The 18,787-nt window shown below is 40.7% G+C and overlaps 1 protein-coding gene across 1 annotated transcript in view; it reads left to right on the forward strand.

Moving 5' to 3' along the window:
• Positions 1-7,733: 7,733 nt before the first annotated feature.
• The window catches only part of ADAMTS20 (ADAM metallopeptidase with thrombospondin type 1 motif 20), a 215,455-nt gene continuing 204,401 nt past the window's right edge, over positions 7,734-18,787 (forward strand). Inside the window, exons 1-2 of the mRNA XM_064284366.1 lie at positions 7,734-7,859; positions 8,426-8,787. Coding sequence (XP_064140436.1) covers positions 7,769-7,859; positions 8,426-8,787 — 453 coding nt within the window. The 5' untranslated portion in view covers positions 7,734-7,768. The remainder of the gene's footprint in view (positions 7,860-8,425; positions 8,788-18,787) is intronic.

Consider the following 18,787-nt stretch of genomic DNA (forward strand, 5'->3'; position numbering starts at 1 on the left):
ACTCCAAATGGCTAAGGGACTTGACATAGCCATCCTTTGGGTGTGACAATGTCCTTGAGCAACATACTAACTACCCATAGTTTTATAAAATAAATGGTTGCCAGTTTTGAAAAGTGTGGTAATGTATAGTGGAATGAAAAGGCTTGTATGAATTTTTGCTTGGTGTCATGTTCTCCTGAGTGCAGACATTTACTTGGCTTTTTTCATACATACCACAAGAGTCTTATATTTAAACCATTCAATCATCATCATGTTAGCCTGATGGATTTCCAGGCACCTCCTCAGCTAGAAGAGTTGTATTATTAGCTCCTCCCATTGCTTCCAGAGTTCTGTAATTCAAGCTGGACAAGAGGAGAGAGCAGCTCCTTTCTTCTTACAGCCTTGGAATGATGCCATTCTTTCCTTCATTGGCTTGCTAAAGGCTTCTTGCCTTATTTTCACCCTGTCCTGGTGGTATTCCACCTTATTTGGCATTCAATCATGCCACTGGGGTAAAACTTCAAGACTTGCTTCTATGTTCTCTGATCTCCTGCCATTTTTTTTTTCTGGCAAAAAACTCTACTGGTTAAATGCCACATAGTGTCCATTTTCGATTTAATACCTCCTGAGAAGAAAGCTGTTTTGCTTTTTCTAAATATAGTATATCTTTATCTTAGTGTAGAATTTAAAAAAATCTTAGTGGTAATAATTCCTTTGACTTTGTCTCTAATGCTTTTCCTTCAGGGATTCCAAATGTGTGTATATGAATCTCCAGTGCACATCTCCTCTATTTATAATTGTCTAATTCTTTCTTTCTCTTTACTTCCATTTCAGTGCAGCTACCTTTCTCATCTTGCCCCTATTCCTTATTGTGTTTTTCATATTCTCTATTCTCCCTGTGCTGTTTTCAATTTCACTGTTATTTTGTCAAGGTATTCCTTACTCCCCTCACATAACTTCTTTTCTGAGATCTACCAAATCATACTATATTTCTTCATGTGGCCCTTCTATGTCTTCTCTGAGTTCTTATATTTTTGTTTTGAGGTCTTCCTTTAAAAGTAATTACTTTGTTAATTTTTTTGAACCCATAACAAAATGTTTGGTCATAACTTCTATCTGCTCCATGGTAACATTTTTCTGGTGTCTTTTTAAAAAATCTATATGTAAGTTTTGATGTTCTTTCCCACATTTGTTTCTCATAGTGTATTTATATTGATTGTACACAATCCTTTAAAAACACTAAAGTCATCCTTGAATGCATTTGGGTTTCTTGGATCAGATATTTGTTGTGGCTGAGCGGTGCAGAGTAGCCTTCCAGCCTCTTGCCTTCTCTGCTGCCACAGAAACATACTGCTTCCTCAGGTTTGTCTCCTCTTTGTTATTATCTGCACAGCCATTTCCTCTTCTTCTTTGATCACGAGGGCTTCTGCTGGCATTCATGGTTACTTACTCAATCTCTGATGTTGCAAATAAAGAATACAGCTTTTGCAAAATCGGTGAGCACTCACTTTCAGAAAGTGTACTTTTTTGGTGTTATTTGATATCTTCCGCTGCTGAGTCTTTTTACTCCTCTATGAATATTTTTTTTTTTTCCTCCACACAGCTACTACCTTTTCTCATTTGTTTTTGCTAACTCTTAAATGATCTTGGCATTATTATTTGATTCTGATAGCTTCACTTAAAATGGCTTTTGCTTTCCTCTCTTTCATTCCCCTTGTTTTTAAAGCAATTTCCAGAAGAAGGTGGACTATCCTGATATAAAGGTGAACTATCCTGAGGTATGCAGCAATCTTCATCTTTTAAATGAATCAAACTATTACAGTCTTTAAAAATATTGCACACACATGTGATGAAACAATTGGAGCCTAGGGAAAGAACTACTCAAAAGGATTAGAAGTAATAGTGCCTAGCTCTTTCGCAGGGCCAGGAATAGTGTGTGTTTCTATTAGCTAGACTGAAATACCTACTAATTCATGGGGCATTGAGTAAAGTATGCAGAAGGGTCTTGACTTAGTGCTGCAGAATAATTAACCCTAGACTGAGTAACGCTTCACTCCTGCCTAACAAATCTTAAAAGAAAGACCAGAAAGGATCAAATTATTTCCAAGTGACCTATCTGCATCCCAGAACAAAGCTTAAGGAGATTTATAGGAATACAAAAAAGCCAGCACCAAAAGAGGTAAAATTCACAATCAGGCATTCAAAGAAGCAGGAAAGTATGACTGACAATAAGGAGAAAAATCAATTAATCAAAACTAACCCAGAACTGATCCAGATGTTAGAAGTGACATTAAAAGAGTTATTATAGCTGTATTTCATGTGTTTATAAGTGAATAGTGATATATAATATATAAAAAGATCCAAATCAAAGTTCTAGAAATAAAAACTACAATGTGTGCCATGAAAGATACATTAGATAGGATTAATGGTAGATTAGACATTGCAGAAGAAAGGATTAGTAACTTGAAGACATAGCAATAGTAATTATCCAAAAAAAAAAAAAAAAACCAGAAAGAAAAGAGATTTTAAACAAACGAACAGAGCATCAGAGAGTTATTGGACAACTCATGTAGCCTAATATATGTATAATTGGTGTCCTTGAAGGAGAAGAGAGAGAGGGATAACAAAAACATATATTTGAAAAAATAATGCTAAAAAAGTTTCCAAACTTGCTGAAAACAAGAAACCCATAGTCCCAAAAAGGTCATTGAACTTCATGCACAAGAAACATGAAGAAAATTACTTCAAGGCACACCATAATCAAATTGTACAAAACCAGTGATGAAGAGAAAACCTTAAGGGCAACCACTACAAAAAGATATTTTATGTACAGAAGAACAAAGATAAGGATGATGGCAGATTTCCCATTGAAAAAACTGTAAGCAAGAAAACAGTAGAGCAATATCTTTAACATACTGAGGAAAAAAAAAAAATACAACTTTCAACCTAGAGTTATAAAAAAAAAAAAAAATTATACCCCCCAAAATATGCTTCAAAAATGATGATGAAATAAAGACTTCTTAAGACATACAAAGGCTGAAATAATTCATCACCAAGAGATCTGCAGTATAAAAAATGTTAAAGGAAGCTTTTCAGGCAAAAGGAAATGATACTAGATGGAAATATAGATTTATATAAAAGAATGAAAAGCAGCAGAAACAGTAACTATGTGGGCAAGTATATAAGGTCTTTTTCTTTGAAACAAAAATATTGTCAAGGTGCTGTGGGATTTATAACATAATGCAAAAGTATGACAACAACAGTTAGGATGGAGGAAACTGAGTATGAATAATACACTTGAAAGCTGGCAGTGATAAGTTAAAGATGTATACTATAAACCTTAAAGCAATCATTTAAATAACAAAAGAGAGCTCATAAGCCAACAAAGGAGATAAAATGGAATCCTGAAAATATTGTTATTCCAAAAGAAGGCAGAAAAAGAAGAAAAGGGGAACAAAGAATAGATAGGACAAACAGAAAACAAAGAGTAAGTTGACATACTTGAAAGCAACCATATCAATCGTTACATTGAATAAAAATCTTTTAAATATCCCAACTAAAAGGCAGAGCTGATCAGATCGGCAGGTAATTCCCCTAATTATCTCTAGACTATATGTATTTCAATGTTAGTATTTATTCATTCCAACAACTATTTAATTTATTTCTATTCCACAGGGTGTGGGGACACAGCATTTGGTGCTGAGATACTGCTTCAAATGGTCTAGTTGTGGTCCCTGCTTACATGACCCTTACAATCTACTGTTGAATGCAGACTATTAATTAGTCTATTACAACAGAGTGTAATAAGTCCCTGGAGAGAGGAATTTGATTCTTCTCTGAATACCTGGGAACAACAAACGCTTAAGAACTGTTAACACAATGACTTTAAGTTGCATTGTTTTAATTACAATGATGGATAACATTTCACATCTGCTATCATACATAAAGAATTTCTACTAAGAAGTTGGCTATTTATAATTGAAGAATGTAGTATTATTTGTGGGGCCTGCTGCCAAACCCATTGCTGGGCAATGACCAGTGGTTCTAGCTGCAGGCAATTTTGCCTCCAGTGGACATTTGGTAATATCTAGAGACATTTTTGGTTGTCACAACAGGGGTGAGGTACTACTGGTATCTAAACGAGGCCAAGGATACTGCTAAACATCCTACAATGCTAAAGGGAAGCCTCCCATAACACAGAATTACCCAGCCGAAAAAGTCTAGGCTGAGAAGCCCTGTACTTGAGTGACCAACTCATTCTGGTTTGTCTAGGAATTCTTGTTTCAGCACTGAAAGTCCTGTATCCCCAGAAAATCCTAAGTCCCAGTAAAATCTGAAGGTTGATCAGTTTACTTCCTAACTACTAACATTAGAAAAATGACTGTCTTCAACTAGTTGTTCCTTTCAGTATGAACATCCTGTACCCCTATTATAATGTAATACAAATCACTATCAGAGTGAACATGCTTTAAGCACATATTTTTATTCAGCATTATGCCCAGTATGCTACCTACATTATCTCTTTTATTCATTGTAACAACTGTATGAGATTACTATTATTAATTCTACTTTACAGTTGAGGAAAAGTAGGTTTATAGGTTTCAACCTCACACAGCTAATAACAGTGGAATTAGGATTCTAAAATAAGGTCTCTATAACCCCTGAGTATCGCAATGGTTAAGGTGCTCTGCTGCTAATCAAAAGGTCAGCAGTTTGAATCTACCAGCCACTTCTTGGAAACCCTCTGGGGCATTTCTACTCTGTCCTATAGGGTCACTATGAGTAGAAACCATCTTGATGGTAATGGGAACCCCTGAGTATATTCCTGCTTTGCAGGATTGCAATTTTTTTTTCTCTACATTGTGCCAATTTCATAGCATTGCATATATTTTTAATGGTGATTGTCTGAATTACAAATCAAATAAAAATGGTATTTGACACAACTATAGCTTTCATTTTCTGAGGTGTTGTTGGTTACAACTGCGTATCAAATTTGAGCTGGTCTGAAGAATATGTTTTTCTTTGAAAAAGTATAGAATTTGAAACCAAATTCTGGGTGGATCACTTAATTTCTCTGAGCCCCATGTGGGTAATATATAAATTAAATGAAGTAACCTTTCTAAAGTTCCTTGTAAGTGGCTGGTATGTCATAGCAATTCCATAAATGGGAGCTATAATGATCAAGATGAGAATATAGTTTGATTAAAATGGCATGTATATTTTCTACTACTGATATTTTCACTAGTAGGAAACGAGGAAGAGGGACAGATAAACAATCTGAATATTATAACATTTATAGCCGAGCATAATGAAAAGGCATTTGGAGTCAGAAATGATTGGTAGAAATCCGGTTTACTTAGATGCCGTTTGAAAATGTAACATTTATTTCTTATAAAATGAGGAAAATAATACTCTTTAGCATACGTTATAAAGATTAAAATGACATAGAATATACATCCCACACACCTCATCTCTTTAAAAAAAGAATAAAATAGCCCATTCTTAACACTATATTTCCAAAAAAAATCAGAGCAGGATGAAAACCAACTGCTCCATTGCAGGGTGCTTTGAGGACAAACATTCACTGAGGTATATGAAATAGCTGTTTCGCCTGCAGTCAGCAGTCAGATAGCTAATTAAACAGGTGCAGTTCTATTTTCTGTTATTTGTATGAGGGAAGGCATGGCTCCTGGTATAAAGACACATTCAGAACTGCAATGCAATTAAAATGACTCTTAACTATCATGTACTGAAGGTAACCACTAAACTGAAAGGTGTGGGTAGAGTCCATTTTTGTTTCTGTTTAGAGTAAGTAATAATATGCCTAACTTAGGGGAAAAACAAAAACAATAACAATAACCCAGGAGTCAAATTATCTGATGAATGAAATGACAATTGTGAGGAAGGGGTACAAAAGAAAGTGTGATTGTGGAAGAATTATCATCACCAAGCTGGGTAATTTCCTCGGGACATATAAGATTAAACTCTCCCTTGTTGAACAAGGTTGTTCCTCATAGCGAACAACAGATGGGCCAAGTGTATGATGTAAAAGTGAAGAAGCACGCCATTAGGAGTCAATTCAAAGAGAACAGAATATCCATTGTTGAAGGCTCACAGGAGGAAAGCCACCCAAGAGCTAAATTTAAAATGTATTCCTTCGTGTTTGTGAAGATTTACCCATACAATCCTTTACTTTTTCTCTCATATATATCCTCTTTGTTGGTTGCATTTCAAAGCAATCTGACCACTCCCTCTTCTTCTGTTTTCTTACTGGTTATTGAGAGAAGTAATTATGGACCCACCAAATCACACAGGTGGATTTGAGAAATGAGAAAACAGTATTGAAAAGTTAATTTCTGATGCTGCCAAAGTTTATCCAATTTAAAAGACACCAGGTGACACAACTGGCTCTCAGCTGCAATAATTATTGAGTAGGATAACTGTGGATACAGGGGTCATTTGGATTTTATGAAGGGAGAACATATGAATACTGTGAAACTATGAACAAAAAGTCTCATAAAAGTAATGTCCCACAGGCTGAGAAAGATTCAAGTTTTGTGGCTCTTGATGTTTATATAATTTTGGGGACCTTTTATACAGAATTAGGGAGTTCCTTGGTGGTGTGAAGGGTTAAGTGAGGCTACTAACTGAAAAGTTGGTGCTTAGAGCCTACCCGGAGGTGCCTCAGAAGGCCTGCTTTTGAAAGGTCACAGCTATGAAAATCCTATAGACACACAGGAGGCCGCCATGAATCGAAACCAACTCCAAGGCAACTGGTTTGGTTTCTGGTGTTCAAAATAAGTACAAAAACGTATATTTAGAAGGAGAAAATAAAACACAAAAAGTTACTGAAGCTTTTGGAGATTCAGGTCCTAGAAATCTTGAATTTGTTTAGGCATTGCCAGAAATGCTAATCCAGAAGTGCTTGCTTATTCCACCCTCAGCTCCCACTCCCCACTTAAAACACTAGTCCACTCCCAGCAACTCCCAGTACACACAGAGGCTCTTCCTCGCAACTGAGAGGCGTGGTGATTAGGCTTCATTAGCATCACGGTAAATATTCCTTTGCCACGAGAACCTCCCCTTGTCACTAATTTTATCTGCTCTGAAAAAAAAACCTTAAATTACCATGAAACTTAAATAACAACCTTTGGATCTGATGATTGTCATTGCATTGTAACCTCAAGCACCTCTCACCTACCTAGACCTCGGCATCGCAGCTGAATCAACCTTGGGTTTTATACGTACTGGGCTGGTGTTAAGACCAGCCTTAGGGATACACACAACTTGGCGCGCCCAGAGTAGCAACCCGCGGGGACCTCATTTCGCGTGCGGCGGGGGAGACTGCGCGCGGGGGGGCGAGTCCAGACCGCGTCCCCACCTGATTGGCCGGGCCGGCCCCTAGGGGCGGGCTCTCCCCAGCGCTCGCCCTGCCGGGGGTGGCTATATTGGCACTGTTCCTGCTGGGTCGGGTGGCTTTCTCGCGCTGAGCTGGACCAAGGAGAGGTTCTTGAGGGCGGTGCGGGCGCAGGAAGGGGAGCGAGGCTGCCGAGAACGAGCAAGGGGCTGCGGGGCTGCAGTGCGATGAAGCAGCGGCTCAGGGAGCAGAGACTGGTGGTGTGGCGAGACGGGCCGGCCCGGGGCCGGGGCTGCTGCTCCGGAGGCTGCTGAGGCGCCGCGGCGGCCGGCGCGGAGACCCGCGGGCGAGAAGGAGGAGAGGCTGCGGAGCGGGGGGGAAGCCGGCTGGGCGGCAGGCGGCTCCGGTTGGCCTCCCTGGTCGGGTGGAACCATGCGTGTGGCCAAGTGGCTGACGGGGCTGCTCTACCAGCTCTCGCTCTTCGTCACCAGATCTTGGGAAGTTCACTTTCACCCAAGGCAAGGTAAGGTCATCACGGGGCGCCTTGAGCGGCGAGGTAGAGGCGCGGGGCGGGAGTGGAGATACGGAAGGAGGGCGTGAGCCGCTCAGTTCGTTGGGGGAACCTTATCGCTGCTTTCGAGACACCAGGATCAGCCAGCCCAAAGCATCTCGAGAGGTCACGGCTGCGCTGGGTTTCGAGGAATCCCGCGTGCGGAGGACGCATCTCACTGCCCCGGCCACGCGACGGGGACGCGTAGGGCAGGGTGGCGCGTGCGCCCGACGGCACGAATTGGCGGAGGCTGGGACTCGAAGAGGGACTAGGGAAAGTGGTGGGCTTCTCAAGACGGTGAGTGGCAGGGTCTTTGCAAGGGGGAAGCAAGATCGGGGTGTGGGAAAGCAGAACATGCACAGTCCGCGTGTGAGTGTGTGCGTGTGTATACGGACGCGCGCGTGCCAGTCAGCATGTGTGCTTTCGTCGTGCCCTTGGGTACCGAAACCCAGGATGGCAAAGACGTTTGGTTGATGAAGTATGGCACTGGGGAGGTGGGAACGGTTGGGGGCTAAATGGCCCTATCACTGTGATTGCAGAAGCCTTGGTGAGGTCACTGGCCTCCTACGAAGTGGTGACCCCTGCTCGGGTCAATGAGTTCGGAGAAGTGTTCCCTCAGAGCCACCACTTCAGCCGGAGAAAGCGCAGCTCGGAGGCGCTAGAGCTCACGCCCTACAGGACCCACTACCGCATCAGCGCCTATGGGCAACTCTTCCAGCTGAACCTGAGCGCCGACGCGGCCTTCCTGGCCGGGGGCTACACGGTGGTGCACTTGGGAACCCCCGCGCGCGGGGCAGAGGAGCGCAGCGCGGCGCCCCCAGACCTGCGCCACTGCTTTTACCGCGGCCAGGTCAACTCGCAGCAGGATCACACGGCAGTCTTCAGCCTCTGTGGAGGCCTGGTAAGCTGCTTGGCTCCCTTGGCGACCCAGTCGGGCTGCGTGGATAGCGGGTTCCTTTGGTTTGTTGGTGACACAGGGATTCATGGTGGGCCACCAGAGGGACTTAAACCCAGGCATATCCAATCCAGAGGTCACTCTTTCCTGCAGCGAGGAGAGTGTTTTGGCAGGCTCTAAAGTGAGGCTCATCAGCATGCCTTTGCCTGCTTGGCACTATCTACCCCTCAGTGCAAAGCTGAAAGAGAAATCTTTCTTGAAAGTCTCAGATGCTGGCCTGGTGAGTCAGGGAGGGCCTTTGGGGCCTCTGCTACAAGTGGAATGTGATTTCCACCAGGAAGGCGAAGTACTTCACTCTGACAGACCCATTCGTGACCTCCTATTGAAGGCAGACCCTTCTCAGCTCTGCACCGTAATTCACTTAAATTTGTTCTTTGAATTTAGAGTGAGAGAAGAAAAATAGAACAAATACAAATAAAGTGCAAAAGTGAAAAGGGCCCTCCACTGGAAGAAAAGGTTTGATAAACAAAAGAAATGTTTCTTTTGTTATAGTATGGGGATGGCCATTAATCTCTGAATTAGGGAAGAGGTTGAACCTGCCTGTTTAAAATGCCTTGCACTTAAAAATGTAAAGTCTATCTACAGAGACCTGGATTCCAGGAAATGAAAAATAATCATTAGAGTAAGAAGAGTAAGAGATTTTGTGGAAAGTTCACTGAGGAGAGAGAGGAAAGGAAATAAAATTTTGAGCTCTCTGTGTGTGTTTCAAGGAAACCCTGGTGGCGTAGTGGTTAAGTGCTATGGCTGCTAACCAAGAGGTCCACAGTTCGAATCTGCCAGGCGCTTCTTGGAAACTGTGGGGGCAGTTCTACTCTGTCCTATAAGGTCGCTATGAGTCAGAACCTACTCAAGGGCAGTGGGTTTGGGTTTTTTTTTCTTGGTATGTGTTTCATTTGTTTCTCTAAAGCAGTCTTAACCATTTCTTTGCCATGAACTTCTTCAGTATTTTGGTGAAACCCAGGACCTCTTCTAAGCATAATAATTTTAAATGTGTAAAGTAACTATAAAGGAAACCAATTAAATAAAACCAGTAATCGAAATATTATAAAACCCAACTTGTGATATAATACTCTCACAAATTAATTCATTAAATAATAAACGCATTAAATAATAAGATCTACTGACCAGTCCATCTATGACCATACTTTTGTAGAGGTGATTATGGGGACGATGAGTATAAACAGTCCAGATAGCTACATCAACTCTGGTGTGTTATGAAAATATTCTCTTATGGATAACAAAGTCACAATGTCTGCGGTTTCGCTTGCGTTCACAATTGAAAGCAATGATAAATATCAATTGGAGGTTAGTGAAACTGAAGATGTAACTCTTCCCCATCCACATTCCTGGAACCCCAGATTAGGAACATTGGTTTTAAACAACCAGATATTAGCTTGCTTAATCAGAAACTCCTGATAAATGTATCTTCAATAAGAAACAAGGACTAGAAGTTTGGTTACAGGTTTCCCGCATTCTTCCCAAGTGTTGTAAATTTTGTTGTGCAAATAATAATAATAATAAAGTACCTTTAAGAATGTTCAGAGATATTTTCAAAACATTATCACTATTCTTTTATTAAGTAAAAAGTTGATTAACAGTTCTCTCCTGGCCAAATGTAATACATCCTCTTAGGTTATTTGATTTAAGAAGTCTTCCTGGGTGTGAGTAGTGGAAACTCTCTTTGCTCTTTTTCATGCTGTTATCTTTAGCTGTATTTACATGAAATGCCTGAACAATTTCCTTCCTTTCTGCTGTGGATAAATGAAAATGCAACATCAGAATGGCAGAAGCACACTCTAATATTTACACAGTCACCTATGCATCAAAGGAAAAAAAATTCTAGACCCTTTTAAAATAGTGTTTAGTTTGTCTAGCAAATCCCAGATTTACTACCACAAATTTGTCATGGTCAGTATGTATTCTTGATTTAGTATTTAGTATTTTATGGCATGAAAAAACATTCCAGATGGGAAGCATTATTAGAGTGACGTTTCTGCTTGTGTCGATTTATAATGTCGTCGTTCAAATTCAGTACTTTTAGAATTCAGAAAACCGTTGAAGGTGTTTTTGAATCATAATGGAAGTTCATCTTTTTCTGTCACAATCAACTTCAGTACAGTTGCATAAGTTATCACCATGTATTATCATTTATTTATGTACTTTGCTTTTGATAGACTTACTAATATTATCAGAATTTATTCATTTGATTTAAGAATTAAAAATTAATTTTCATACCTATGTAACTCAGTTTTATCTTACTTGTTCTCATGGTTGAGGACATCAATCATTGTAGAAATGGAAATTTTCCGGCAATATAGCAAATAACTAAAAGAGCTAAATTTTTTTTTCTGTAGTGCAGTCGTGACCTATTGTAAATCAAAATTACTAATGAGGTTAGTGACACTTCCTTGATTTTTAAATTTGATGTTAGCTCAAAAACAAACATATGAGCTGCATATTTATTATGGCATATTTTATTTCTATCCCTGACTCTAACATTAGCTTTCTTTAGATCAATTGTTTTATCAAATAGCAAAACCTCTGGTAGGTTTTAGAATCCATTTGTCATTAGCTTAGATTCTTCTTTTTATTCTCAGATCAGCCTTTAGTCTTTAAATCTAGATAAAATTGTGGTAGCCAGAGCCTGGGCCATCTGAGTTATTCGCAGATCAACACTGACTCAAAGTCAGTGATGCCAGTCTTCTAGCTCGGCTCCCACCTGCCTGCAGACTTATCTTTGTAACCTTGTGTATGTGACTGTGGTGATCTGACTTTGACATCTGTCAGTACATTAAACACCAAGGTTGATGTTTACGGAAGGTTATTTGGAGTCAGCGTTGAGAGAAGTTTCCTTCTATTTCTAGTAGTTTTTTTTTTTTCTCATTTTTTAAGACTTTTTTTTTCATTTTCCCAGCTTAGTTCTTCTAGTAGATTTTTGTTTTGCTTTAGTTTTGCTGTTAATCATGAATTAATGTTATATTTTATCAAATGCTTTTCCTGAATATATTGAAAGACTCTTATGATTTCCTGCTGTTCTCCTCCATGTATGGTCTCAGACATTTCTGAATTCAGGCACACAGTGACCATTGATAAAAGTTGACCATGTAAATGGTCATAAATTGTTCTGAGTTTTTTGTATTATTGGAAGAGGGTAAGGAAATTGTACTTTCCCCCATCTCTTCTAGGCTCTGGTGATGTTCTTTGTGCCAGAGTCTGTTTACACCTTTACCAAACCAGCAACTGAATTCTGGGCTTGATAACTTTTGGTCTTCCTTCTCCTTGCTCAGTCAGGGCTTATTGGTCCTACGTGTTGACTCATCCCCTCTTGGGATCTCACTGGTACTGCATATCCTTGAATTCTTGCTGTAACACCATTTGGTTTCTTATCTAGCTGATGCACTGTATAGACCTTGGATACAGGGTCACTTTGCTTCTGCGGCAACACCCCCGCCCCCCCCCCATAAATGGTGTGGTGGTACTATTGGGAATCTTCCGGACACCTCTAAGGACTTGAAACTTGCCATGACATTTGGGAGACAAGGAGGATTCGGTTCCTCTTTGCCAAACCCTGCCACACCTCTAATTTTGGAGTACGGGGGGAAACCTTTTAGAGAATCCTGTCTGAGAGTCCCATATAGGCAGCAGGCTAAAGCACTTGTCTTGACAGTCCCCATACACAATGTAATATGCTTTCTCTTCCCAGGATTTTAATCCCAGTAGAGAAGTTAGTGCATACACGTCTTACCATCCGCTTGCCTTGCCTCCATCTCCCTTTTCTCTCCGGGGTCCACTGAGTTTCCCTTTCACATCTCATTTAGTTGGTCTGTTCCTCTCCCATCTTCCCACTTCAGGTAGCATTTACCCTTTCACTCTTTGGTGGATAGTGGGGAATGTGACTTTTAAAGGAAAGGAATGAAAAACAAATCAGATTAATATATTTTTTTTTAATTCTGTATTATCACTGTGCAACCATTTGTTAAAACTGACACCCCAGAGTATTTATGAGTTTCATTTAGATTAACCCAAAGCATGTGAACCAATATTTTCTTTTCATTTCTAATGTTAGTTTTTTCTACTTTTAGAAGTCTTGGTCTTTACATGTTTTTCGCCTCCACTAAATCACTGAACCATGACTAGTATTGTTTAGTTTTCTTCCAAATTGTTTTGAGCTGAAGAACCAGAAGGGTCTAAGAGTGCTGCCAGAAATTTTCTTTGTTTAACATGTTCATGAATCTTGCTTTTCTAATTTTTTTCCCCATAGGTATAAGTATTTATGTATCACACGATTCAAACATTTGTCAGTATTTACTTATACGTTTCCAAAATCTATAGTAGATGTGAAAATGGAGCTGAATCATGAAATTAACTATAAATAATGGCTAATCAAACTCTTTTTTTTAATCCATTGATGAGCTGCCACAGAATTTATATTTATCAGCCGTAATATCTCTATGTTCAAGTCTAAACTTCTTTTTTTGCATTCATATTATCTTCTCATAATGTTGATAACCCCCACGAGTCTGTCAGTTTGTTGTACTGCGGGTCTTGCAGGTTGCTGTGATGCTGGAAGCTCTGCCACTGGTATTCAAATATCAGCAGGATCATCATAGTAGACAGGTTTCACCTGAGCTTCTAGACTAAGACATAGGAGGAAAAAGGCACCTAACAACGATGCTGATAAATACTCTTGTCAAAGGAGAGATCAGTATATAGTAAGTTGGAAAATCATTGGCGTATAGTTGTCAGGATGGTGTGTATAAATTTTAAATAGGCTGTTCTTTACAACCCACTGTACCTCTCGGAACCCTCTTCTCAGGTTACCGGGTGGGTTCCCTTCTTCCAAAGACCCTCAGGGACTAATCCAACCTCCCAGATAGTTGCCTTAACTATTTTTTGGTGGGATTTGAGGCAATGCATTCTTTTTGGTTGAAGGAAACAGTTTCCAGTTGTCATAAAACCAGACGTTGCATCTGGCTTATCTAGTATTCTCAAGCAGTAGCATGCAGTAGCCATGAAGTTTCTCGTATGAACCATTCTGCAGCATGTCAGGCACTAATGCTCTCTGGCGACTGATTATTAGGTTGCTGTTGTAACTTCTTGTTCAGACAGGAAATAAAAGTATGGAAAATGTCGTTAGTGTCTTTACTGGTTTTTCTTTATCCTAATAAATTTTTAGTTTTACTATTTTCTAAATTGCCCGTGTTCCCAGAACTAATATATATCCCAGATCATTACATATGATATTCTGTATTAGCTTCCTGAGGCTGCTGTAACAAAGTACCACAAACTGGGCAACATCTAAGAACAGAAATTTAGTGTCTCACAGTTCTGACGACCAGGAGTCCAAAATCAGAGTGTTGGCTATGTATATTCCTTCTGAGGCTTGAGGGAAAATCTGGACATGGCTGGTGATCCTTGCCTTGCAGCTCTAGTATCTGCCTCCATGGTCACATGACTGTCTTTCCTCTGTGTATCTCTTGTGTTTCTTTTATAAGGACACCACTTATATTGGATTAGGATCCACCCTCTTCTATCATGACCTTTTGTTAACTGCCAATATCCTCAAAGACCTATATCCAAACAAGGTTACATTCTAAATAGGTTCCAGGGGTTAGGACTTCAAAATATTTATGGTGGACACAATTCAATCAATAACACATTTCTGTAGGCATTTTTCTTGTTGAAAAGCTCATAAGATCCTCTTTTAGTTATCCATGTACTCATTCAAGTTCTCAATCAAACAACATTATGTTGAATTTCCTATGCTTCTATTTTTAACATTCTAGTGTATGTAGTGTTAAAGACGGGATTAAATATGCAAAGATTTCATTAGGGGAATTGCCTGTGTTAGAGAAAATAGAGAGCTGGGAGAGTGATATAAGTCTAAAACAGGTGAAGGAGAGAGGAAGAGAATGTTGAGTGGAAACATCCTAGGCTGCTGGGCAGTCTAAGCAAGGTTCAGCCAAATCCTCCCAGCTAACTTGGCTGGGAGAAGAGCCCTGTGCCTCCTAAAAATGGGCCTGTCCTCATATTCTACCACACCCAGTTACTGACTTTAGGGTATGGCATAAACACTGTGATGGATTTCAAAGTGCAGCAGCTGGGATTCTCGGCCAGTTATGCTCTCATTCTCCAGGCCGCCACATAACAACGCCAGGCACACAAACATTTAATAAAGATACAATTTGATGAGTGCTGTCAAGAGAGGTGTATATAAAGTGATGTGTGAACTTTAAGGTTATGAGACCTGTGCTGGTCCCAGCTGGACTTTGAGGGATGAATAAACATATATGGGTATTAAAGAGTTTCTTTTGGGTCTGTGCAGCTGCAAAGTAGGGTAAATTGGGAGATAAGCCTTTGAAACCCTTGAGGTCATGGCCATACGTTTTGATACTGAGGCAGCTTGGCTCCTTGTGTACCTTGTCTCTTTAGCTTCTGCTTCCTGGTTTCTTGGCTTCTCAGTTCTCAGGCCTCACGCCCACATCTGCCCTCCTGGGGCAAGAGTTCCAAAGCTCTGTAGCTCCACCAATATGTGCCTGGAGGCACCCCATTCCGCCAGGAAGCCTCCTGTGCACAGGCACTCAGCTCTCTTGCTCCATGGGTCGGCAAGCCTAGCTCCACTGCTAAGTGCCCGGGAGGCACCCCACTCCGCCAGGAAGCTGCCTGCACACTCAGCTCTGTCCTAGCGCTGTCTGACACAGGTTTCCTGGTTCTGCTGCTGCTGGTTTGCTGCTGCTACCTCTGGTCCTCTGCTGCTGTTTCTTACCATCTAAGCCTTCTTTGGTGTTAACAGTTCTCCTCACTTCTTTCTGAGTCTTTTATCCACTCACCGTTTCAAAACCACTTCCTCATTTTAGGTATCTGTTAAAGCAGTACCCCCACACTCTCGGTACCAAATCCTATCTTGCTCATCTAATGCTGCTGTAACAGAAACACCACCAATAGATGGCTTTAACAAAGAGAGGTTTATTTCCTCACAGTAAAGTAGGCTAAAAGTCCAAATTCAGGGCTTCAGCTCCAGGGGAAGGCTTTTCTCTCTCTGTCGGCCTTCTCATCAATCTTCCCCCAGACTAGGAGCTTCTCTGTGCAGGAACCCTGGGTTCAAATGATGCACTCTGCTCCTGGTGCTTCTTTCTTGGTGGTATGAGGTCCCTCTGTCTCTCTGCTGCTTCTCTTTTATATTTTCAGAGATTGCCTCAAAATGAAATCCAATCTTGCAGATTGAGTCCTGCCTCACTAACTGCCGCCCATCCTCCCTCATTAACATCATAGAGGCAGGATTTACAACATACAGGAAAATCACACAATACCAGGAATCATGGCCCAGCCCAATTGATACACACATTTTTGGGGGGACATAATTCAATCCATGACACAGAGAAAGAGATTGTTCTTTAAAAAAAAAAAAACAACTAATCAACTATTTAAGGAGTCCTGGTAGCAGGGTGATTAAGTGCCTTGCTGCTAATCGAAAGATTGGCAGTTTGAACTCAGCAGCTGTTCTGCGGGAGAAAAGCCCTGACAGTCTGCTTTTGTAAAGATTACAGCAGATCTACTCTGCGGAAACCCTATGGGGCATTTCTACTCTGTCCTATAGGGTCGCTATGAGTCGGAATCGACTCGACATACGACAGCAATAACATCAGTCATTATGTACCACCTACTGTTAGGTATTGAAGATACAGTAATGTCCTCACTATTGGGACAGTTTTGTTTTTATTAATTATAAAATATGTCCATGAACTAGATCAATTATTTATTACCATAGCCACAGCATGGAGAAGGCATCTTGGTTCTTGACCACCTCAGTGGTAACACAGACCACTTCTGTGTACACTCTCATCTATTGATGAGAACTAGTTGCATGGCTCTACCTAGATGCAAAACAAAAAAAACCCCACTTTTGTCAAGTCTGTTTTGACTCATAGCAACCCTATGGGACAGAGAACTGCCCCATTGAGTTTCCAAGGAATGCCTGGTAGTTTCAAATTGCTGACCTTTTTGGTTAGCAGCCATAGCCCTTTACCAGTACGCCACCAGGGTTTCCTGGATGCAAAAGGGCTCAGAAAGAAGGGGCAGTGATATGCCCAAGAGGAGGAGAGGAACATAAATATCCATGGTCACCAACAGTCTTCACCACAGGCTGCCCTTCTGTTCACCAAATATCCCTTTGTTCCCTCTTCTGACACATCAAACATACTCATCTTGCCTGCAGGGGGATGACCTGAAGTCCCTGCTAGGCACCACGCCGTCTTGAAGCCAGGATCTCTGGGTTGTGCACAGTTTTCTCCATAAAGTCCAGATATGGCTCTTTGTGGTTTGGAAACTTATGAATTAAAAAGACAAATTATCCACTCCACTCCCAGCTCATATACAGTAAAACCAGCATGACTGCAACCCTAACCTAAACTACAATTTAAAAAAATTACTACAGAAAGAAGAGGACACATTGTAGTCACTGATTTATAGCAGTTTGGGGGAAGAATTGGAAACCCGGGTGGCGTAGTGGTTAAAAGCTACGGCTGGTAACCAGAAGGTTGGCAGTTCAAATCCACCAGGCGCTCCTTGGAAACCCTATGTGGCAATTCTCTATTGTATAGGTTGCTATGAGTTGGATCGACTCAACTGCAGTGGGTTTTTTTTGGGGTGGGGTGGGGAGGAATTGTGGGAACCCACTGCCCTGACAGGAGGGAAGTTCCTTGATCACCTCCCTTCTGGAAGGGGCCTCCATTCTGGGAGGGACTCTTTGGTCCATCGGTCCCCAAGGCCCCTGGTCCTACTCTCTAGGAAAATTTTGTTCACCTTTCTCCATGGCCACATCTAAAATGGATTCTGGGAAGGATGCTTTCTGTGGAGCTTAGGAATCTTAGGGTAGCTCTGGGGTGGGGGGTCTATAGATTGTTTTACAGCAAAGGCAGTCATAGGCTTTTTTAAGTCCAGGCTCGTGGTTTCTTTGGCAATATAAAATCCCTCAGAAACTTAGTTGGCTTCTGATGGCAGATCAAGTTTTGATAATTGCTTAAAGTCAGTTTCTGGTGAAAGTTACCAGAGGCTAAAAGGCATTTATGTTAAATCTGTGAATGCCAAGAATCTACTAAAAGGAAAACAAAATGATGGATTTTCACTTAACTGATAAGCCAAATAAAATTTAAGCCGTATTAAAGAAATAGAAGAAAATTAGTATATATTGTAATCCCTACCTAACTCATTGCCATCGAGTCGATTCTGACTCATAGCGACCCCACAGGACAGAGTAGAACCACCCCGTAGGGTTTCCAAGGAGCAGCTGGTGGAGTTGAATGCTTAACAACGGGTCACGAGGGCTCCATTGTAATCCCTAGGTAGGGAAAAATAAAGGGTGACATAACAAATGAAAAAATTGATAGGTATGCCTAACTACTAATTGAAGAATATCATATGTTCAAATAATTGTAAACAAATTAAAAATAAACTAGGAAAACATTTGCTGCAGATATGACAGATGGTTTGGCAGATGTATGGCTTGTGTCACTCTAGATATTATATGTATTTCTTTTGTCTTTGTTTTTAAATAATATTGCTTAATAATATTTTGGCAGTATACCATGAACATAGTCTCATTCTACACCTACAAGATAATTTTTTTTTAACTTTTATTGAGCTTCAAGTAAACGTTTACAAATCAAGGCAGACTGTCACATATAAGTTTGTATACACCTTACTCCATACTCCCACTTGCTTTCCCCCTAATGAGTCAGCCCTTCCAGTCTCTCCTTTCGTGACAATTTTGCCAGCTTCCAACTTTCTCTATCCTCCCATCCCCCCTCCAGACAGGAGATGCCAACACAGTCTCAAGTGTCCACCTGATACAAATAGCTCACTCTTCATCAGCATCTCTCTCCTACCCACTGTCCAGTCCCTTCCATGTACAAGATAATTTTTTAATGATTTCTTACTGTTTTAAATT

Source organism: Loxodonta africana, chromosome 4 (genome assembly GCF_030014295.1).
Source record: "Loxodonta africana isolate mLoxAfr1 chromosome 4, mLoxAfr1.hap2, whole genome shotgun sequence".
Taxonomy (NCBI): domain Eukaryota; kingdom Metazoa; phylum Chordata; class Mammalia; order Proboscidea; family Elephantidae; genus Loxodonta; species Loxodonta africana.